Source organism: Eubalaena glacialis, chromosome 1 (assembly GCF_028564815.1).
Source record: "Eubalaena glacialis isolate mEubGla1 chromosome 1, mEubGla1.1.hap2.+ XY, whole genome shotgun sequence".
NCBI lineage: Eukaryota > Metazoa > Chordata > Mammalia > Artiodactyla > Balaenidae > Eubalaena > Eubalaena glacialis.
The window spans coordinates 228,924,169-228,947,811 of NC_083716.1; the positions used below are offsets into that span (position 1 = coordinate 228,924,169).

Consider the following 23,643-nt stretch of genomic DNA (forward strand, 5'->3'; position numbering starts at 1 on the left):
CATATCCATGAAGGAAAGAGACTCTGGGTTTGGCAGGAGGATAAGGCATAGTGAAGGGATGTGATGACAATACTCGGCGTGTTAGTAGGAACGGCAGTGTGGGGCTGTGGAAGAGGCGGAGGAGAAGTAGAACTGCAGTCAGAAGACCTAGGTTCAAGTGTTTGCTTCCCTTCACGCTAGCTTTGTGACCTTAGGTGTGTCCCTAACACTCCCTGAGCCTCAGTTTTTTTCATCTGTAAAATTGGCATCATGAAATTGGGAGTAAAAGCTAATTCAGGGCTTCCCTGGTGGCGCAGTGGTTGGGAATCTGCCTGCCAATGCAGGGGACACGGGTTCGAGCCCTGGTCTGGGAAGATCCCACATGCCGTGGAGCAACTGGGCCCGTGAGCCACAACTACTGAGCCTGCGTGTCTGGAGCCTGTGCTCCGCAACAAGAGAGGCCGCGATAATGAGAGGCCCGCGCATCGCGATGAAGAGTGGCCCCCGCTTGCTGCAACTAGAGAAAGCCCTTGCACAGAAACGAAGACCCAACACAGCCAAAAATAAATAATAAATTAATTTAAAAAAAAAAAAAAAGCTAATTCAAATTGGATACCTTAAAAGGCTCTTGTGAAAGAGTGATTATTGTTCCTCTCTTGATGCGAGTTTTCTACTTCAGCCCGTGGCATTTCTTCTGTTGGCTCAGCCGTGGTTCTCCTTAAATGCCCCGAGCACGGGTCCAGAGAGCATTTGTGTTGGCTGGCCATTTTGAGAGCTGAACCCCCAGAACCTTCACAGTCTGCCCCCTCTGATTCCTCCCTGCATTTCCCTTCATGGGACAGGCTTTTCCTCTTGGACACTGTGATTCCCTTTGGGAGTCTGAGCATCTTTCAGCATCTATGGGCTCGTGCCCTGTGGCCTGGAGTCAAGATGCCACGTTGAGCTTGCGTCTAACTCTGCCCACAGCCAGGCCTCCCGGTTCCCTGCCCAGCTGGAATGGGCTGTCACACACTGGCCCGCGCTCATAAGTGCAATTAAGAATGGACTTGTTAGAAACAACCGTTAAAAGGAAAGCAGGAGTTGGATCTCATTGTATAAAGCACTTTTAAGCAATAAACTAACGGTAATTGGATTCATGAGTTTCTCTGTAATTTCAAAAAGTGTTTACCACTTTGAACAGAGAGAAATTCCTTTACAAATGTATGTGGTGAAAACCATATCCAGTAAAACTTTTAATCTTATAGTATTCATAAAATCTTTCTGGTAAAAGTCTTCCACGTTTGAACAGCATCTTTAGTGAAAGTTGGTAAAACGACATATACTTCACTTATCAAAAAACCTCGAAGTGGAGTTTACCCAGCGGGAGTGAGTGGCGGGCCTGGCCCACCTGAATCACGTTTGGGTGGGCAGGTCAGGAAGCGTGACGAGGGGCCCAGCAGGGGTAGTTCCCTCACGTCTCAAAAGGAAAGGAGAATCAGACATGCGTAAGTGTTGGGGTCTCTATCACAGTGGGGAAAAAAAATGTAAAAAAAGGGGTTCCTTTTGACTGCCTTTTTAGAAATTTCTCATTGTCTGACAACTGAAATTCTAGTGGTGGCTTAGCAAACTGACTCTTAGTTTCACACTGCTTTCTCTAACATCTTTTCATCGTTGTCTTAACAACCACCATGTCGACACATTACCTGTCAACATCTCCGACAAGGTACCACCCTTGGAGCGAGAGCGGGAGGGATCAACCGTTCACTTGTTTTCCCTCCTGGCTCTGACCCTCTTGCCCATCCACCCTTCCCAGCTAGGCCAGGGCTTCCAGAGTCAGTTGTGTCAGAACCTCAGAGGGCAACGTTGAATGTGGTGGTCTGGCCGTAATATATACCTTTGGACGTCATAGGCATGTGCCGCTGAGTCAGGCCCATATGTTTCTTGAACAGCTTCTGTGTGTGCGGGGCTGTACCAGGCACTGGGGAGCAGGGAGAAGCATCAGAAATGTTCCCTGCCATTTAAGAGCTTATGATTCCAGTAGGAGAAAGCAGAGGTATGCACAGTGGCTGCCCTGTCTGGTGGGATGTAGTGACTGTTGCATGAGGACCACTGAGAGGAAGGTGCTGGAAGCTGAGGAACTTGAATTGGGAGAGAGCTCTTCCATTGGGGGTGGCCAGAGGGCAGTGCGATTTGGATGGGGTGTTGGAAAACGAGTAGGACTTTTGATGGAGGGAGGTGATGGGAGTGGGCCTTTCAGAGTGAGTTTACAAGGTTAGCAGAGGCTCAGAAGGGGAAAGGTGCAATCTTTCTGGTCCGCATGCTTAGACGTGAACCTACTGTTTGCGTGTATCCATCAGTGACGCCCTGCATGGCTGCCTCATGGAGGATATTGAAGCTCTTTCATTAGATTTCGGTTTCTGGGTCCTTGAGGTCAAGGACTGTCTATTGTTATTCCTTTATTATCCCCCTACAGTGCCTGGAAGAGTGCTTTTTTTATGCAGTGATTGAAATGCTTATATCACTGCAAATTATATGTTCTGCTTGTAGCCCCGAGAAACCCTTTTCAGTAATGATTTCCATGGTCCTTCGTATGATCTTCAAATATTATGCCTGCATTTTTGTCTGCCTGCCCAGATATTGGTCATTATGGTAACACAGCCCCTGCTCTATGGGCCATGATGCCCTGTGGGTGCTTGTGAGTTTCAGGCAGGCGTGATTCCCACCAGCTGGGGAAGTACAGGAGGCAGCAGGTTAGAGGGAGGAAAAGGGCCCAACAGGAGAAACCTACGAGCACACTGGGCGAGGATGTTACGGACAGTGACAGTTATTTCTGGGCATTAAAAAAAATAAAGTAAGCCCTTGAGACATTTTGGAAATTAAATGATGCAAGTTGTGGAACATGGTGGAAAAGAACATAGAAATGGGAGGATTGTCAAGAAGTTTCAAAATGAGTCAAATTAGTTTCATGGATTGGACCTCGCTAAGAATGTTCACTTTATGTTGAAATGTAGGATTGACATCTGAAATTGAAATATGTTTGTTACATTTCTGTTTCATGCTAATATAAAGATGACACCCAAGCCATCTTTTTTTTCCCCCTTGGGAATCCTAGGATGCAGTGCCCTGTAAATGTCAGAACGATGGATGGGCAGCGCTTGATTCTCCCTTGTGCTTTCTCTCTACAGGAAATCGTAGAAATAGCCCCGCGGCCTATGGGTTCCATCTCACACCAGAAGAAGAAATGAGGAGAAAGCGGCTTCACAGATTCGACGGCCAGCGAGGTGACCCAGCCATGTGAACAAATGTGATCCAGCTGTGTTATCATCGCCCCCAAGCCCCCACTTAGTTTTAAACAAAAGCAGAGGGCACTATGACCGTCCCAATTGCTCACATCTGCCGTGGCCCTTCGTCCTATGGCCTCTGTGAGTCTAATTTGCAAGCAGATTGACATCTTGAGACCAGGCTTGTTGGATGCAGCTCACAGCTCTCTGGGAGTGGCGCATCTCCTGGCCTTGTCTTCTTACAGACAGAAAGTAAGCGTCTCCACATAGGAACCAGTTTCCACACTCATTTCTCTCACTGCTGACTCAGCCTTGTTTTGTCTTTGAAGACCGTGACCTTCGCCAGGAGTTTTGTGTTCACCAGCCCAGAAGATCAGGCCCTCATTCTGCTCAGTGCTCGACTTGGCAGGAAGCAGGGAGCCATCCCTCATCCTCCTGGCGTGTTGCCATGGTGACTTTACAGGAACAGGACGTGGCTACCATCGCAGGCTGTCGTTCCGGTCTGCCGTGCCCAAGCGCCTCGGCTCCTTGGGCCCCCATATCTGGATGGTGGTTGCAGTGAACCTGCTTTGCTATGCTATCACTCTGCCTTCACGGGATGTGTAACTGGAAAAGCTTAAGTAAGACCTCAGATGGGAAACCACTTACACACTCCATGACACAGCAGGTGGCATCCACAGTTGGGCTCCCAGCAGCCTCTCCAGTGGCGACGTACCATCCCGGAGATGCAACTTGTCTTGAACTAACCAGCAAAGCAGCAGCAGGTGCTGCATGCAGAGTAGTGACCAGTGGGTTGGTCACTGAGAAATCCCTCGTGACGAAGTATTTTTTTCTCATAAAAGTGCCTTTTAATTGACCACTGTAACAGCCGCTTGTCCTACTCACCCGTCCAAGACACTCCCCAAACCCACAGACTGCAAGTCACTCTTGGTGCTTGTTTTTCATGAATAAAAGGAAAAAGTCAAATATCACTGATGTCATATTTCATTGAGATATTTATGTTTAAAGGGACTTAGAAGCAGAAAAGGATCCTCCTATTTTGCTTTATCATAGCACTTATATAGTTTTCTGATTTTGAAAGTAATATATATACCTTGTATATGCATAAAGCAAACATCTGGCAGGAAATGTACCCACATGTTAACAGAGGTTATTTTGGAAGGTGGAGTGCATAGGAGTTTGCTTTCTGTTTTTTACGATTTTGTATTGCTGTCTTTTAAAAATGTGTGTATACATATGTGTACTGCTTTTGCAGTAGGAAAACTGATTTATATGATAATAAATCAAGAAATATATAATCAGGAAAATGGACTCAATAATAAGTATTGTGTATCTGTTGATAAAATTTACAATATAAACAGAAATACAGAAAAATACATGTGCAATTTAAAAAAATCACCTGTATCCCCACCACTCAGAGGTACCCAGGGCTAACATTTTGGGGATATTACTTTCTCAGTCTTTGTATACATTTGACAAATTTGGAGCATACCAACTACGCAGTTTTGTATCCGGTTCCTAATCTGAATTGACCTGGGAGAGGCTTTGCCACTTGCATGTACATGAGCTAAGAAAATCACCACGTGAGACCTGGGAGCACTTTGACCTGCCAGCTGGCACGGTGTTACCTGAGCTCCTTCGGTTAATTTATGATTGATAGAAAGCTACACACAGCATGTTTATAGTATGAATTGTATCTCTGAGTCTTGTAGCTTCAAACATTTTAAAATTTGAATGTTCAAGCTAAATGTCATTCCTCTTTTTTCCCAAACGCTTCGAATTTGTTTCCCATGACCTCTGTTGGGAGTAAGCTCATCCTTAACGTGCCATCTTCTCAGAGCACATTGTAAAGGTAATTCTGTTACAACACTTACATCTTGCCCTATGACTTTTTGTGCACAACTGTAGAAAGACGTGCCTTCTGCATGGGAGCACGGATTATGAATGGCTCTGGGATGAGGCCTGTGTCTTGTGAACGCTACACTTCCGCCTCAACCCCGCCACCCAGAGGCTGGCCCCTGGCTCCCAGTAGGGGCTTACTAAATGTTAGCTTCCCCAAAGTGTTTTTTCAATGCATTAAAAGTCCAACCGCTATATATGGAAGTTTTTTTTTTTTTTTACTGCTGTTGAGTCCAATAATAGTAGCTCCTTGCTCTGTTTCACTTGTCAGATATAAAGACACCAGAACTGAATTTCAGATGTGTAACTGTAATATGCATGCCTTCTTTATTTATGGAGTGGAACATCACTAAACTTTACAGATGTGGGAAAGGTCATTTTAGTTACACATATAAACCGGTTATCTTAGCACAACAGTAAAGGTGTTTTGGAAATTAATTACTTTGTTCAGTTAATAGGCTTGCTTATAACCAGTGCTTATTATTTTCAATATCCATCTTATTTTTTTTCCTACAAGAAGGAATCTCCAAAGTTATGCCAAAAAACTGGAATTGGATTGAGAAAGACAAAAGCCAGTGCGTTTGACTGTCTCTAATAGGAAATAAGCATTTAGAGCTGGTTTTAAATTTGGTTTCTTTGCTTTAATAGTAATTTCCTGATTGTCTGTTAAACATCCCCAAACTTTGGTTGTGGTTAGTCAACTTATGAGACCTCTTAATTCAGAATCTTTCCTTGGTTCTCAAGGTGAGGGAGCAGTTAAATTGCTTCCTCTTCGTGACCTTGGAAGTATTTAGTGCCTGTGATTCCAAAGTTGTACATGATTGTTCAAGGCTCCTCTATCCTTTTAAGCTGTCTGTTGTTGAGGCCCAGACAGTAAATGGCTGGTTTTTGTAGAATCGGGGCCAGTCTACATATTTGTCACACATTCTGCCGCTTGGGGAGTAAGTTAAAGGGCTGAGACCCAGCACCAAACAAGGACAGTAAAACAGAGAGGGTGTGGCCGACTTGGCCACCGACTTCCCAGTCCTAGCTCATCTTGGGAGATTCAATCAAATAGTCATTAAAACAAAACAAAACAAACCTATCATCTCTTCCTTTCCCTTCGCATGGCTTATTGCAGTCATTTCCTTTTTTTTTTGCCCCTAGTCTTTCATTTTAGAGTCACAGGCTCCCTGCTTAGAAGGACCTTAAAATCTCTCAGTACATTGCTCAATACTTAAAATACCTCTTCACTCAGTTCTACACAGCGCTGCCAGTTATCTTCCAAAATCTACTTTTGCGATGCCACTCACCATCTCAGTGCCTTCTATTGTCTCTCTGTTGCCAAAGGATAAAGGTCAAACTCAATTGCCTCAACCATGGGGCTCCAGCCAGCCCTTCAGCCTCATCCCCCCTTATCCATAACAGAGTCTGTGCTGCTAACTGGTCTTGCCGTCCAAGCTGTGAGCTTTCCTGACCCTGTGACTTAAATGAAGCAACCTTTTCCTCTCCCTCTGCCCATCCAGATTCTCCCCGTCCTGCCACCAGACACCACAACCCAGAATGATGTGCTCTTATAGAGTGTTCATCACAGTTACCATAGACCACTTAGAATTGCTAGTTATCCTTCAGTGAGAGGATTGTCTCTCTCTCTCTAGATTGTAAACTTCACAAGGGCAGGAACCCTGAATGTGTTACCGTGTATCTCTTCACAGTACCTGAAACAATGCTTTGTCTGGAATGTCAAAACCAATAAACATTTGTGGATTGAAACAGAAGCTCATTTATACCATCGCCAGTGGCACACGTGAAAAGAGGTGCTTGTTGCTGCTTGATATTGTTGAGGGTTTGTGTGTGTGTGTGTGTGTGTGTTTTCTTGAATCACAGGAAAGAATCACTTGAAAGAAAGCTTTTGTCCATAGAAATAGGAAAATCCAGGCCTTTCCCAACACTTCATAAGACAGCATGCTCACCAGATGGTGGGGAGAGGTATCCATCCTCCTGTGTCAGTCTGAGGCACGCCCCACGTCACGAATGCTGCGGCCTAGTGCACAAAACTCAAGATTCCAGGACATTCAAAGAGTATCGCCAGGGAGCCCCGATGGGTACCGCCAAATCTGGCCACTGTACTTTTGCAGGTGTGTTTGATGTGTCTGTGCTAACCTTTTTTTTTTTTTCTTTCTCCTGTAATATTTAGGGGCAAGGAGAGAGTGATCCTGACATCTCGTTTAGATCTTCAGATGAACTGGCAGATTGGAACATACGACTTATACTTTATCAAGGAAAACTGAAACATTGCTAGTAGAAATCATTGAATTTGGCGGTAATACATATTGCTGCTTGGGAAGAGAATTATGTAATGAAATCAATAGTATGGGAGGTGATGGTGTGGGTAAGATACAATCTTTAGCGACTGATGGACCAGGGTTCAGGTTCTACTGGGTGCTGACTGTGTGACCCTGAGCAAGTTATTCATTCTCTCCAAACCTCAGTTTCCTCATCTGTAAAACAGGATAGTTGAGAGGTTGAGGGGAGCGCCTATAACAGGGTTCATACAGTTTGTCACATAGTAGGTGCTCAAGAAATGTTAATTAAACATCATTATTGTTCTATTGAGAAGTTGGACCAAATACCACTGAAGTTCCCTCCTACTTAGAAAGAGTTACTTCATGAAACAGGTGAATATTACCTGTGAATATCGGCACTGCAGCCAACCCTGTGCTCAGCAGTGCGTGGGCTATAAAAATATAATCATCACGAACCCCTAACTTCCAGTTACTCTGGTCATCAGTAACAGTACCTTACTTTTCATATCTCTTTGTAGTTGTACTCTTAACCCTTACAGCAACCTTGTGAAACAGGTGGTTCAACTAATGGGACAACTGAGACCCGCGGGGTCTCTGCCCCATGCTGGAGGGTGCATGCAACTCAGCAGAGGTTGCTGCAGGACCCCCCGGGCCCTGAGGCCTGGTTTCACGTCTACCCCACCCCATCACTGTGTGCAGGACAGTGCTTCCGGGAGCTTCAGAATCCCACGCTTTCCCAAGCCAAGGGGGTCACTTTCCACACCCTGCTCAGGCTCTTCCCATCTGCAGATCGCACTTGTACCAAGTAACCTTTCCTATTTTCCCTACTGAGCCAGACCCAAGGTAGGCTGTATGACAAGGTAGGTTAAGTAGTAAACTCACTTTGGCTTGAAAGAAAATTAATGCACCAGATAAAACACAGTTGTTTCTGGAGGTCATCACAGAATTTTTATACATAATAAGTGATATTATAAATTGTAATACAAGATTTCAATGTCAATAGCAGGTCAGGCATCTTGCAAAGTTTACATGTCGAAAGTCTTTAACTTTACAACCCTAGGTTAGAGAAAGGGATGCAATTTATCAGACACATTTCACATTTTTTCCTATGAATCATTAAATATTTAAGCACCATAAAATTCAAGCATTTCACACAGATGTGGCAGCCAGCCTTGGTGGTCGAAAATGCATTATGCAGAGTCTCTGGCAGATGATAACAGTGACAATTGCAGAGTACTGATTTTTTTTTTTTTTTTTTTAAATCATCACTTTTTTTTTTTTGACCAGGAGTCTTTCTTTCTTTCTTTCTTTCTGGCTGTGTTGGGTCTTTGTTTCTGTGCGAGGGCTTTCTCTAGTTGCGGCAAGTGGGGCCACTCTTCATCGCGGTGCGCGGGCCTCTCATTATCGCGGCCTGTCTTGTTGCGGAGCACAGGCTCCAGACGCGCAGGCTCAGTAATTGTGGCTCACGGGCCTAGCTGCTCCGCGGCATGTGGGATCTTCCCAGACCAGGGCTCGAACCCGTGTCCCCTGCATTGGCAGGCAGATTCTCAACCACTGCGCCACCAGGGAAGCCCCAGAGTACTGATTTTTAATGTCAATTGTTTTGTTCCCTGCAGAACTTCCTGATAATGACCCTGCAGGAAATTGTGAGTTTTGTGTGTGTGGTACAGTAACTTTGAGAATTGAAATAAAATAGCATTCCCAAAGACATTAAGAATTGGCCAGGTATAAATAATTCTAATCAGTAATTTATATGCCCCGTGAGAATCCTTATGTTAATTCTACTACGTAAAGAATCCCCAGAAATATTTTTCATATTAAATGGCTTGTTTTAAATAGAAGATGTGACCATAATAAATACACAAGGTCTGCTATGTGCTGGACATAGAATCTAACTTATTTTCAATGCAAGAGTAGGTGTTATGTCCCACTTTGTAAATGTGGAAAATGAGGCTCAGGGAGTTGCTGTGACTCACCCAGGGTAGCACCTCTGGAGAGTGACAGAGCTGGACTGAAACTTGGGTTCAACCAACTCTAAAGCCACATCTTTCCACTATTCTTGCAGCCACACCAAATAAAAGTAACAATTATCATATTAGTCTGGTGAGCTGATAGAAGCACAAATCTAATGTAATTTCCTGGAAAACAGAGAATGATTTGCTTTATTATAATCTCTAAGAGGCTCAAACTAAAATCCTTGATAAAATCCAGTTTTAGTGGACCATTCTGTTCCTCTTTTCCCAAGCACCAATAACATGTACACAAACTCTGTAGAGGTGATTTTGTACTAGGACGCTTTGACAATCATGAGGGAATACAGATTACAGCATGAGTTAAGTCGTATCACATTTCCATGAAGAGTCTTCTCTCATTGTCACATCTCTCAAATCTTATTTCTGAAATTTCAGTTTATGGAAAAGTAAGCTATTTTTCAGGAGGGGGCGATGGTTAAAGTTTATCAGTCGGCTTTCCGTCAATAATTGTAAGAGGAGATTGTGGGTGTGCAGATAGGTTGTCACATTAAAATATTTTGAAATAAGAAATGGTTTATACTTGTAACCATTTTGTCGATGAGAACCCTATACCCAGAGCTGAACGTCTAATGCCTAATGATGCAACTGTCAGTGAAAAAAGAACTGTCAATCACATGCTCGGCTCTGTGTAGGCCCAGGGCATACAACGATGAGTAAAGCATGCTGCCTGCCCTGTGGGCTTACATTTTAGCAAGAGAATGAAGGCAGCAGGGTGAGACATCACAGGAGCAGCGGGGAAAGCAGGAGAGAGTGAGCAGACCCGCGAATTGTACTGGGAGCAGCAGAAAGGAGGCCAAGTCATCCTGGGGAAATCCACACCCTCCTCCCCACCAGCTAATCCAGTCTAAAGATAAGTAGTCGTCTGCCAGGTAAACTCATCTGCGGGGGACATCACTGGGGGAAAGTGCAGGAGTAAAGTCACAGAGATAGGCGCGTGCCTCTGTGAGGAGCAGAGAGGTAAGCTGCGGACGGTTCCTGCAGGCCCTTTCACCTCACAGGAAGTCATCTGGACTTGGCAGGCAGTGGGCTCATTGAAGGATTTTAAGCCAAGGAATAACAAAATCAAATTTGCAACTTAGAGAAATGATGACGGGAATTTGAAACGGGAGGCAGCAGCTGGGAGATGTCTACTACAAGAGTAGAGGTGAAAGACAAAGGCTATGTTTAGACAGGTGCAGAGAGGCCGGAGAGGAAGGCAGCAATCCACGGGAAGTGGCGACTGAAGTTGAGGTCTGGGGAATCTGAGAAGGGAGGGAATGTGGGGAATACGAATGGGCCCCCCCGCTGGCAGCATGGATTGGGCTCCACTCACTGAGGATAAGAACCCAGAAGGAAACATCTAGTCCCTCAGCTCACGACCCAGAGCAACCCTCTTTGGGCCTTCCAACCAACCCGCTGGGGGAGGGGGTTCTGGGGAAGGAGATCTTGATAAGGATAATCACCAGTAATGGATTACGAGAACAACTTTAAAGCTTTCTTCATCCTTCAGAGAGAAAGGATATTCCAAAGTACATTGATATGTAACCAGGTAAAGAAAATGATGGCTTAAAATAACATGATCTTCTAATCCAAGATAGTATTTTTTCCATTGTTTTGCTTTTTCAACCATTTAAAATAATTTTTCGAAAGCAGCAGGTGGCGTTTGTGCTGCGTTTAGAGAGGGCTCTTGTGATATCAGTATTTTGAAATCAGTCTCCTACACTATCCCGGACTCACTGTGGAGGAACGTGCCCACTTAATTCAGGCTGTTTTTTCAAAATTTATTTGACCAGCTTATTAAGATAATTCTAATACCAAAGTTAAGGTGTTTAAAATAGCAAGCAAGATATGTTTCCTATGGTCCATCGATCACCCTTACCTCTTCCCAGAAAATGTTCTCTGACCAATTTCATGAATGAACATGAATTTTTAGAAGGCTTGAATTTTGGTAATATATGATAAAACTTCTGGAAACAAAATTGTAATTATAAACAAGGTTGAAATTGGGTTCAATATCAAATATTTAGCATGCCAAAGGAGAGTTTCAAAAAATTAATAAATGGGTCAAATGAACTAGGAAATATTCTGGTACATCAAGACAATTATTTCCTCTTAAAATGTACATTTTTTTCTTTCTACCAGGAAGTAGCCTTAAGATAAATTGCCATCCAGGGGACACCCCAGTGCAAAATTCATTTGAAATATATTCTGCATGTAAGTGCACACTCCCAATCAACGTTTGCCAAGAAAAGTATTTCTTATAAACAAAGTTTTAATTTAGTTTTTCTTAATTATTAAGTGCATTGAAAATGAGCACTGAAATGAATGTCACTTTCTCATGAGAAATTTCTTTAATTTTCTCTAAAATAACATTTCTTTAAATAAGGAGGGCAAGTTTTCTAAAAATCTTTTCCAATAAGCCTTCTGGTTTTTAGGATTAGACCACTGAATTCCCAGCAAAATAGAAAACCTATCCTTTGCTATACAGAAAATTACTCACTATAAAGTGACATATCTTCTAAGCTTTTACAGAAAATATTAATGCCAAATATCAAACTGCTGCCTTGCTCTAATACTGATATAAAATATAAGAATGTTTTTAAGGTTAGAAAAGCAAGACGCTCCTGTAAAAACCAATAACAGGAACATAAAATTCAAGTTGTAGGTTGTCTTTGTTTCATTTAAAAGAGTGCCAGGTCTTTTGGGGGCGTGGGGTGATGATGACTTAAATGAATCTTCTTACCTAAGTTTAATTAAGTCGGCCCTTAATTTTCTCCCAAGTGCATAATGATAGCTCTGTCACTTCCCTGTATGAGATGCCATTATGTGGATGGAGGGAAAGTGTCCGTTGCGGGCACTCTCTGTGAGGCAGCTCTGCAGGCGCCCCCGGGGAGGGGAGCAGGATGCTTTATGTGAACATGGCCCCATGTGGCTCCAGTCCCATTAGCACGCACACTGGAAGACAAGCCAGACCCCGACTGGGCAAAAGCGGCCTGTTTGGAAGTTCACGGCAGTGGGGAGTCAATTCTTGTGAATTGCTGCCTTAATATTCATTAATAGCTTTTTGGCTCTTAATCCCTTACTGAACATATTTTTTTCCATAATTGCTACTTTTCCAAAGGGTTGCCAAAGCAGGCATTTCTGTTCTCTGAAAAATGCAGAAGAGAACATAATGTTTTATGTTCATCTGTGATGTGGTTTATGCTAATGTCGCATCTCTGAAATACAGCGACCGTGGTCCTTCCTGGCATAATGATTCATTCTGCTTTGAAATGAACTGTTCAGGCTGGCTGTGTGGATTTTTTTTTAATCTCCGTGGGTCATAGTTTTACAATTAAAGTGCATGGAAAAATAGATTACAGAGGAAATCATTTTGAAATGTAGGAAATCTCTACTTTCTAGTTTCATTTGTTGGCCTATTTATTTTTTCCCGTAAAATCCATCCAGAAGCCCACTGTATTATAGAGTAATTGACTTCAATTGTTTGAGTTGCTATTAACCAATGAATGACGTTTTCAGTAATGTAATTTGTAAGCTGGCCTTTATCATCTATTTGTCTTCCCCTGAATTAGCATACTTTTAAATAAAGCCAGCTAAGAATATCTGGGTTTCATCTAGGTTGGTAGGTCCAAACAAATCCATACGTGTAGCGTTTGCTTACTCTGTCCCAAACAGAGGAAGGGATTGCAGTACTGTGGGAATAACCACATCGAAACAAAAGGAACAGCTAAACCAGGAGTCCAAGATGAGCACCACTGAATCTCTCAGCACAGCCTAGGATGCCTTAGCCTCCTAGCAAGTTTCTCTTGGTGACCTGATGACAAGCGGTGGGTTCTCTAGCTATGCTTCACACAGACCTGGCACCTGCTGATTTTCTGGCGCTGGGCTTGGCTTTCTTTCAAGGTGTCCGGTGAGGGTGCGGAGGAAAACTGCACGTCAGGTCTCACAGTTGTCAGCCAGAAGCTATACTCATTTGCAAAAAAGTGGCAAGTTCCCTGCCGTCCTTGGCATTCAAGGAACGGTGCAGCTCTGAAATCCTCCAGGCAGCTGCCAGGTGACATGAGGGCCTGGCCGCCTCCTTGGTCCCCAGCGCCTGTGTGCTACCCGGACAACAAGAGAGAATTAGGGCTCAGACATCAGCAGACAACACCTTACCCATCCAGTGACACACCGAGGTCTGGGCCTGATTTACATTTTCCCTGAAAATCATCCCTGGAGGAAGAAACTACAATCTGCTGAGGAAAGGAGGCGAGGGAGACGGGATGGGTGTGCACACAACATTAAACCACTTTCGCTGAGGGCTGATGCAAACCCATCTTCCAAATTCTACCAAAGTAATAAAATAAAAAAAAAAATCATGGACAATAAGAAAAAAGAGTGGCCCTGCATCTCCACAGGCTGTAGTCTGTGGTGGCCTTCGTGACCCCGTGTCCTACTGCCGTCCGGTCTGCACAGGATTCTCAGAATTACGGTCCAGTTCGGACGGCAGGGCAGAGGAGGGGGCTTAGGGACGGCGGGCGCGCAGGCGCTCACCATCAGGAAAGAGTACCCAATCCAGAGGCTCCGCCAGGCCCGCGGACACGGCGGGATGGACTGGTCCTGACTGTGCACGGCCACGGCTTGCGCGGGGGCCTCGCACACGGCGCAGCGGCTGATGTACGGGCGGATCTCCTCCTCCGAGAGCGGCGTCATGGGCAACGGCGCGGTGCTCGCCAGCCAATAGGACCTGTCGTTCCTCCGGGCGTACTGGCACACTTGGTGGACGTTGCAGTGGGCGAAGGGCAGCGTGCTGAACATGGGGAGGCAGGAGCCCGCCAGACCTTGGGAGGGAAGGCAACAGCGTGGTGTGCGGGGCGTAGGAGCGGCCTCCCCGACATGGACCATCTGTGCGCACACGGTCTGGCGTCGGGAGGCTTTGGCCAAAGCCTGCTGCTACGGCGGCGAAAGCAAGGTGTGCCCCTGACCACTTCGGCCACCTCCCCGGTCTCAGGGGCCAGCCCTCATTCCCTCGGCCACGCATCACTCTCTCAGGAGCCAAGCAGTAGGCCGGGTGCTGGAGGGAGAGGTGAGCGCAGCTCTTCCCCGAGAGCTTCAAGAAGCTCCCAGCCTGGCCTGATGGGGGAGCTGGAGGAGCAGACGGGCCCTGGGAGCACAGCGGCACAAGCCCTGAGAAGTGGAGGCACTGGGGCTTACAAGAAGGACGGCTGGAAGAAGTAACTCTACGCTAGGACCTGAATTATGAAAAAGATCTGGCCAGGTTTGGAGATGGTGGTGACCATTCAAAGGAAAGGCCTATTTATACAGCAGTAAAGAGGGCCGGGGATAATAAGGGAGCATGGAGCTCAAAGAACTCAAAGAAGTTCATTGGGGGGAAGGTGGGGAGAGCAGGTCTGGGTCTGTCTCAAGGGCGTCCCAAGGTAAATCAGACCAGAGGATGCGGGCTCTGTCCATCTTGTTAAGGAGTTTGGATTTTATTCCCAAAGCTCTGCAGAGCGAGGCCACGGTGGCTCTGCCGGGGCAGGGGAGGTGACCCGTGGGACACATGTAAGTAGCTGCCCCTCTAGGCCTGCACCCTTATGGACAGGGGGGGGTCACAGCCCAATGAGAGCCGTGACAAGACTCACCTCAACACCAGCTGTCCCTGTGGGCACAGCCCTCCTGGACCCACCACTCCAGCCACCACTATCTCGGGGAGACCACGAGTGCCAGCACCCAGGGGTCGGGGGGACTCAACCCTCGGCTTAAAAATCAGTTCCTGCGGCTCTCAAATCCACTACTGAAAACTGACAAGTAGTGCCAAGGATAACTCCCTGAATAAAGTTCTGATGTTGCTTAAGGGTACAAATTTGCAACTAGTAGATAAGTAAGTCCTAGTGATCTAATGCACAGTGGAATGAACATAGACAACAATACTGTATCCTAATCATCAGATTTACTAAGGATTAGATCTTAATTATTCCCACCACAAAAAAGAAATGATAGTTATGTGATATGATGGAGGTGCCAACTATCGATACAATGGAATCATATTATGATATATCGGATCAACACTTTTGTACACCTTAAACTTACATCATGTTATATGTCAAATGTATTTCAATTTTAAAAATTGGAGTAGGTTGAGGAGTTGATGCTGGCTAATGCCACACCATATAACCACCAGGGTACCATTTTACATCTAAACACAGGAACCAACCATATCCTGATTAAATCATTCACACTGAGAAATAAAAATTGCAATTTATATCAGTCACCCTTAACTTATGGAGGAAGAATTACTTTTTTAACTAATAATAAGTAGTCAGATAATAATAACTATAGCCAGAATGAGCTTCTTTGGCACCTCTCAGGATCATAGGTTTAACAGAATTAGTTGAGAATTAGCATGGTAGTTGAAAAAGAAAAAAAAATCCCATAGACGAGTGATCGTTTAAGATGTTGATGAATCCATAAAACTAACCCAAAATTTTTGCTCTTAAGCAATGAACCTGGGTGACCACGTGCCATCTACGTACCAAGGTCTTGATTGTGAGCTTTCTCCTGTCCTTCCAGGTATAACAGACTATACCCGGTCCAGAGCCTGGGCATGCCCGCGGGGCAGGTGGGTTCTCCATCTGTCTGACTGTGGAGAACCAGGAGGAAGCCACTGAGGTATCCAGGGCCAAACCCTTTGGGCCCAGGATCCCCCACGGGCCCAGGAGGGCCTGGAGGAATAAAGAAACACAAATAAATAAAGGCCATTTAGCGAGTTCAGTTTAACAAGCATTCTTAGCACCACCCCTGTCTGCTGCTGTGCTCAGTGCTCAGGGAGCAGAGAGGAATGTCCCCCTCACACAACTGCAATGTACACCAACAACTCATTCAGCAAGGACCTGCTCCACGCAACTTCTAGCCGCTTGTCTTACATTAGCATAAAATCAGATGAAAATCCCTGGCCTCCTAGAGCTTACGTTTTACTCAAAGAAGAGGAATGACAATAAGCATAATCGAAAGGTAAATTGTGAAATAATACTTAATAAATGGTTAAGTGCTGAGAAGAAAAGAACTAGAAGGACACACCCCATGTAGGGTCTCCCAGACCCCTCCGACTAGACTGGCAGCCTGCTCTCTGGAAAGGTGAATCTCAAAGTTAGTCTTTCTTACACCTCCCAGACCTGTCCCATTGTTCTGCCATATCGTCAGTTCCATTCTAAGAAGGACAGGGGCTTGGAATCCATATGTTTGGCTTTGTAGCTCTTCTTTTATAAGGGAGGGAGGTGGAAGGAAGGCCGAATTCTAGAACTCTAAGTGGCTGGTGGGAAATGAACGGTTGTACAGAATACGAGCAGTAGCATCTCCGTTGGCATCTCTAAAGGGCTGACCCACGAAGAAGGCCAGTGGCTACTGCTAATTGCCAAAAGCAAAAGGTGAAGTTAGACTTTGAAATCAAAAGGTGTTTTAAAAAAGTGTTGTTCCTGGAAGACTGGCAGCTCATCTCATCTATAAACCGGAAGTTACAAAGTGGTAGCTTGTGGACTGCATCCTGCTCATGTGTTTTGTTTGACTTACCAAGATTTGATGAGTTAAGATTTCCGGCTAGAAAAGCAGAGTGTAGGGAACGTTGAGCCCGCATTTCTACATGGCAACAATTTCTACAGAGCAGAAGCTGAGCTGCTGCTTTTGAGCTGCAGCTTCCATTTTCTTGCAGTGCCCTGTCCTCAGCCCCTCTCCCACCCCTTCACCTGCTTCTCATTAGTAACCCGGTACTGCCAGATGGATACTCTCCAAAGATGAGAGGGTATCTGGGAGTCTCTGGGCCCTAACATATTGCCTAGTGTGTTATAGTTCAAATTTATATTCTGTAGAGTCTTATCTCTTCTCATCCAAGGCCCACTCTCAAGTATTTTTCTTAAGGAACAGCCTTGTATTCTATGTAAGTTGATTGATGGCTGTATGCTAAGATGAATGAACTCAGAAAACCAGAGGCCAAGTGATTCAGTCAGTTGTAGATGTGAGACCACCCCCGCTGTCCCTAAGATCTTCAGCACAGCCTCTCAGTGGCAGTCACACAGCCAATGCCAGGCTTACCTCGGGAGAGTGAACAGCGGAAATGGCAGAGCCTTTTAGGTTAATGTACAGTGTTTTGGGAAAATAATGGACACAGGGCCTTGACCTGTTTTTATGATGGTCGAGTATCAGCTACAATGTGGAGGACACATCCTGTTCTGTTCTTGTTGCTTTGTCCCCCTAAAGCCTGGTGAGTGGATATCTAAGGCAAACGCTTAAGAGGCCAGGGATCTTGTAAACAGTCTCAGATCCACTGTGCCAGGGAAAAGAAGAGAAACCGAAACTCCTTACCTGGTACTCCTGGGCAGCCCGCTTCTCCCATGTCACCTTTGCGTCCCGGAGGCCCAGGGGACCCTGGAAGGCCATCCTCGCCTCTCCTGCCATCCAGCCCGGGCTCTCCTTTGCACCCTGCAGGAAAGGTCACAATGGTGGTGATGACAACAACGTGACACCCACTAGGCTAGCATTTACTGCGTGAATTCCTCGTGTCAGCCCTGGGCCTCCCGTTTGCACCAACCTGCATTGGCTCATTTCATCCCTGCAGCTACGTGAAGTTGGGGTTATACCATCTCCACTTGGCAGTGGGGGTAATTGAGGCTCTAAGAGATCAAGTAACTTGATCAATTAAGGCCAATGAATCATTAATGGGCAGAGTCAGGATCTGAAGCCAGAGCAGCGAGGTGTTGAGTGAGACATTTTCACATTTTCTTCATCGTCTTATATATTTGACCTGGTTGGGATTTTTTGTTTGTTTGCTTGTTTTTTGTTGTTGTTGTTTTTAACATTGAACATATCTGGCTTTTGTAATTAAATATTTTCCTTAAGAATAATTTTTTGGAAGCCTGAATGGAGGAATGAATAAAACTTAATAGCATTTAGTTGAGAGTCAGGTTAAATTTAAAGCAAGGGCAGCAATTTTTAAAAACAGCTCTTTGTTGAGGGTTACAAGGTGCTAGGGAGCAGACTAACCCCTTTATGTGAATTACCCAATTCAGTCTTCACCGCAGCCACATGACTAGGTGCTCCCACATGCCAGGCTACCAGTGGGGAGACGGAGGCTAAGAAAGGCCATGGCGCTGACCACGTGTGGTGAGGAAACAGGCCTGGCAGGCCGAGGGCAGAGGCTGCGCCATCCATCTCCAGACCCTGCTTGGTGACCAGGGCTCAGGCGTGTTCCCTGGGGCCTCGGCAGCCAGCCGTCACACTGAGACTTGAGCGGTTCTTTAAGTGTTTGGTTCCTTTTGGCCCAAGACATAAGTTCATTAGCCACGATCTCCTTTGGTCTGGGTAGCAGATTTGGTCCCTGCCTGCGGGGGACTTTGCAGCCCTTCCCCTAATTACCTGAATCACTAGTCCCTCAAGGCTTCCGTTCTCTACCTCTCTTCTCTCTCCCTCTCTCCCTTTCTGGATCATTCTTCTCTGTCCAATCCCTCTCTCTGCCACAAATTAGCCTAAAACCAACCAGTAAGTCCAAGAGGGCTCACTTCAGTAGCTGCCCCTCTTTTCCACGCTGGGACGTGTTCTTCAAGGCATCGGGGGCCACCTGAGGATGTGGAGCAGGGGCTGCCGTACTCAGGGGACCAGACGTCTCACTCGACTCCGCTCTCACACAGGCATCCTTAAAGCCACCTGAAGTGCACGCCCCCCCAAACGTCACTGCCTTTACATTTTGTCCTAACATCGCCTGCCCAAGCGGCCCCCACAAACCTCCGCTTTTCATCCCACATCCAGCAGCCACCACCCGATGCTGGTCGCACCACGTTCAGCGTGGGCGTCGGGGGCGCTCCTGGCTTTCGGGGTGCTGTGATGTCACTCTGTCTCCTCTTGGATCATAAACAAATTCTCTTGGAACGTCCTAAAGTGCCTCGACTACGTTCTTACATGGTCACCATTCAGTTAAGTGAGAAAGGAAACCTCTCCTCCTCCCCATGGAGGGGAGGGACGCCCTCCCCTGTCTAACTGGGCAGAAGCCTCTTCCTGGATGGCGGTGCTGTATGCGAGTTGGCGCATCTCTTTCCACCAGCTTCGAAGAGAATATCCGTTATCTTGGAAGGAACCTAGGGCCGCACGGTGAGCTCAGAGCACTCTTTTCTCTCCCACCCAGCGAGATGATTCCAACACGTGGCCGCTGTGCGATCCTGGAAAGGGCTGCCCAGGGCTAATGAGACAGCGAACCAATGGGCATATCACAGACAAGGCAGCAGACATTCCTTCCCAAGTATCGACATGCGACGAGCTCACCGCCCCGTCTGGGAAAGAGTTCCCTGCCAGCTGTTACAATAGAGGCTTTGCTCCCTTTAGGGGAAGACAAAGGGAAATTGTCAGCAGATGACGTTTCTGAGAGCCAGGAAGGAAGGCTTTTGTTAACTCGAGTTGTGTGCCCAGAGCTTTCTACTTGGAACTTGTTTTACAGAACAGACCTACGTCTAAAAGCCCAGCAGTGTCGGATGGAGTCCCTCCTCTGAGAGGGTCACGTGTTGACTAGAAGATAAACGCTCCCAACAGGATGTGGGGATGTCCGTTAGGCAGTGACAGTTCAAACCAGAATGGAAACCACTTTTGTGTTCATCACAGGAAGTCTCAGCCTTTGAGGGCCACCCGGGAAGGAAAAGTTGTAGATCAAAGAGATGTGTGAGTAGAAAAGCATTAGACCTTCTGTGATCGAGAGCTCTTAACAGACTCAAGTTTTACTTAGTGTGGCCATTACCCACTCATACTGGGTAGGAAAGAGTCAGAACTTCGTTTTTTTCTAAGTAGATTTCAGCGGCAGCCCTTGGATACAAAATCAGCTTAGCAATGAAAGAGGTTTTGAGGGAAAACAGGAAGAAAACTACAATGTCATTTTAAGTGGAGGTGGTACTTCTCAGGGGCAGCTGATCCTTCACAACCAACCTTGGGGTGGTCTTTACAGCCCCACACACCCTGCTGAAAGAATCGCCTTCAGAAAAGGACAGATGACGCAAGTCCATCACAGCTGGGCCACTTTAGACCCTTAGAATATACCTATCACTTTTCAGTAACTGGATAGCACGGCCAATGCATCTAGGGTGGCCAGTGGGAACAGACAGGGAGAGGGGACCAAGGAATACATTGATGGCAAAGAGGGTTCTTTACAACAGGAGCCGGGTTGGGGGGCTGTATCAGAGAAGAGGGGGCCCCATAGAAAGCAGTGGGTTGGGAGCAGGTGCACAGCAGGGCCAAAAGGAGCTCCAGGGAAGCTGGACCACAGAGCAGTACAGCCCACACTGTTAGATGGTTGGGGAAAGTGGGTGATGCTTCCTGGGAAGGACTGTGCACTTTTTTTTTAACATAACAATCACATTCTGTGGCACAATGGTGGCCTCGGGGTGTCCCCACTGCCAGCAGGCAGGGTCAGTGACATCAGTAAGGAGAGGGCACAGGAAGCCAGAGACGGCCGTTCTGTAGCCACCTGCGGCTGGATAAGCCCATCCGACCCCAAGTCAGGAGGAATTCGAGATGACAGGTGATCACACCTGGACCACAGAGACAGTCAGCCCTCTTTCAGAAGCTCACAGTCTATGCAGAGAGAATCTTGTATGTGCCCAAGATAACTACTAAGTTAAAGTGTGCAGAATTTGCCCATTTGATTTTTTTCTTTGTCACTTTCTTTGGTTATTTTCCAAAGCCACCACAGTGGGTGAACCCAACCACCTATCTGGTCTCGACTGATATTGGGGTGAAGCAGTGGGTCTTAGCCCAGGCTGCCTGCTACAGTCATCCGGGCAGCTTTCTCAAAACACTGATGCTCGGGCCCTGTCTTCCTCTGAGTTTTGCTGGTCTGGGATGAGGCCTGGACATCAATATTTTTTCAAGCCCCTCCAGGTGACTTTAACCTAGAGCTAGGACTGAGTCACTCAAGAAAGCATCACTCTTAGCTGACTCTTTTAAGGACAGCATTCATATAATATAGTTAGGGTTTCTCAAACTTGAATGTATATACAAACATTCTGGGGATCTTGTTAAAATGCAGATTCTAATTAGGTCGGTCTGGGCATGGCCTCAGTTGCTACTGGTCCTCAGACCACACTTTGAGCAGCAAAGATATAGCTGGTTCTCAGTTTCTGGATTATTAGGCCAACCTGCCCCAACTGTGCTCCTGCCGTCTCCCTGTTGGACAATTCTGGTTCCTCAAAGTCCAATCTCTCCTTACGAGCTCTACTCAAATGCCAGCTCTTGCTGGGGTCTTAGGAGTCCCGCAATCCTCCAGGCTGGAATTACCTCTCCCCATCCCATTTTCCTAATGCCTTTTGCTTGAAACTCCTTTAAAACACGAATTATAATTTCCCATTATTTAGAATTACTTATGATCTGCCAGCTATGTCTACCATGAGGCTGTGAGACCCACATCTCATTCACATCTGTATTGCCCACACCTAGTACTGCATTTTATAAAGAGTAGAGGGGGACTTCCCTGGTGGCGCAGTGGTTAAGAATCCGCCTGCCAGTGCAGGGGGACATGGTTCGAGCCCTGGTCCGGGAAGATCCCACATGCCGCGAAGCAACTAAGCCCGTGCGCCACAACTACTGAGCCTGCACTCTAAAGCCCGTGAGCCACAAATGCTGAGCCCATGAGCCACAACTACTGAAGCCCGCGTGGCTAGAGCCCATGCTCCACAACAAGAGAAGCCACCGCAATGTGAAGCCCACGCACCACAATGAAGAGTAGCCCCCGCGCTCTGCAACTAGAGAAAGCCCGCGTGCAGCAACGAAGACCCAACGCAGCCAGAAATAAATTAATAAATTAATAAATTAAAAAAAAAAAAGAGTAGAGGGGGTGTGGAAGTATTCTCTGAAATGAATTTGCAGAAACCCATTACAAGCCACATCTTCTACTTGAAAGTTAATTTTTTAAAGGGGGGATGGGACCAGCCCTCAATATTGCAGATATATACACAACAAGGCAGCTTGGTTTTAAAATAAGGTTGAGTATAAACAAGACCAAAAGACAACCCTCAGAATGGGAGAAAATATTTGCAAATGAAGCAACGGACAAAGGATTAATCTCCAAGATTTACAAGCAGCTCATGCAGCTCAATAACAAAAAAACAAACAACCCAATCCAAAAATGGGCAGAAGACCTAAATAGACATTTCTCCAAAGAAGAGATACAGATTGCCAACAGATACATGAAAGAATGCTCAACATCATTAATCATTAGAGAAATGCAAATCAAAACTACAATGAGGTATCATCTCACACCGGTCAGAATGGCCATCATCAAAAAATCTAGAAACAATAAATGCTGGAGAGGGTGTGGAGAAAAGGGAACACTCTTGCACTGTTGGTGGGAATGTAAATTGATACAGCCACTATGGAGAACAGTATGGAGGTTCCTTAAAAAACTAAAAATAGAACTACCATATGACCCAGCAATCCCACTACTGGGCATATACCCTGAGAAAACCATAATTCAGAAAGAGTCATGTACCAAAATATTCATTGCAGCTCTGTTTACAATAGCCAGGACATGGAAGCAACCTAGGTGTCCATCATCGGATGAATGGATAAAGAAGATGTGGCACATATATACAATGGAATATTACTCAGCCATAAAAAGAAATGAAATGGAGGTGTTTGTAATGAGGTGGATGGAGTTAGAGTCTGTCATACAGAGTGAAGTAAGTCAGAAAGAGAAAAACAAATACAGTATGCTAACACATATATATGGAATCTAAGGGAAAAAAAAAAAAAAAAAAAAAAAAAAAGAGGTCATGAAGAACCTAGTGGCAAGATGGGAATAAAGACACAGACCTACTAGAGAATGGACTTGAGGATATGGGGAGGGGGAGGGGTGAGATGTGACAGGGTGAGAGAGTGTCATGGACATATATACACTACCAAATGTAAAATAGATAACTAGTGGGAAGCAGCCGCATAGCACAGGGAGATCAGCTCGGTGCTTTGTGACCACCTAGAGGGGTGGGATAGGGAGGGTGGGAGGGAGGGAGATGCAAGAGGGAAGAGATATGGCAACATATGTATATGTGTAACTGATTCACTTTGTTGTAAAGCAGAAGCTAGCACACCATTGTAAAGCAATTATACTTCAATAAAGATGTTTAAAAAAAAAAAATAAAATAAAATAAAATAAAATAAAATAAAATAAAATAAGGTTGAGTGACGAGTTTATTGACTGACTAA

General features: G+C 45.7%; 2 protein-coding genes across 4 annotated transcripts in view; one reads left to right on the top strand and one right to left on the bottom strand.

Annotated features, from left to right (window-relative positions):
• Positions 1-4,503, top strand: part of RHBDD1 (rhomboid domain containing 1) — a 112,812-nt gene extending 108,309 nt beyond the window's left edge. For all 3 annotated transcript variants that reach the window (XM_061205532.1, XM_061205527.1, XM_061205520.1), the window contains one exon: positions 3,144-4,503. In XM_061205532.1, the coding sequence (XP_061061515.1) occupies positions 3,144-3,256 (113 nt within the window). In that variant the 3' untranslated portion in view covers positions 3,257-4,503. The remainder of the gene's footprint in view (positions 1-3,143) is intronic.
• A 6,699-nt stretch (positions 4,504-11,202) lies between these two features.
• The window catches only part of COL4A4 (collagen type IV alpha 4 chain), a 138,716-nt gene continuing 126,275 nt past the window's right edge, over positions 11,203-23,643 (bottom strand). The window contains exons 44-47 of the mRNA XM_061187994.1: positions 17,773-17,889; positions 15,951-16,139; positions 13,969-14,255; positions 11,203-13,535 (exon numbers count right to left, since the gene is read on the bottom strand). Coding sequence (XP_061043977.1) covers positions 13,272-13,535; positions 13,969-14,255; positions 15,951-16,139; positions 17,773-17,889 — 857 coding nt within the window. The 3' untranslated portion in view covers positions 11,203-13,271. The remainder of the gene's footprint in view (positions 13,536-13,968; positions 14,256-15,950; positions 16,140-17,772; positions 17,890-23,643) is intronic.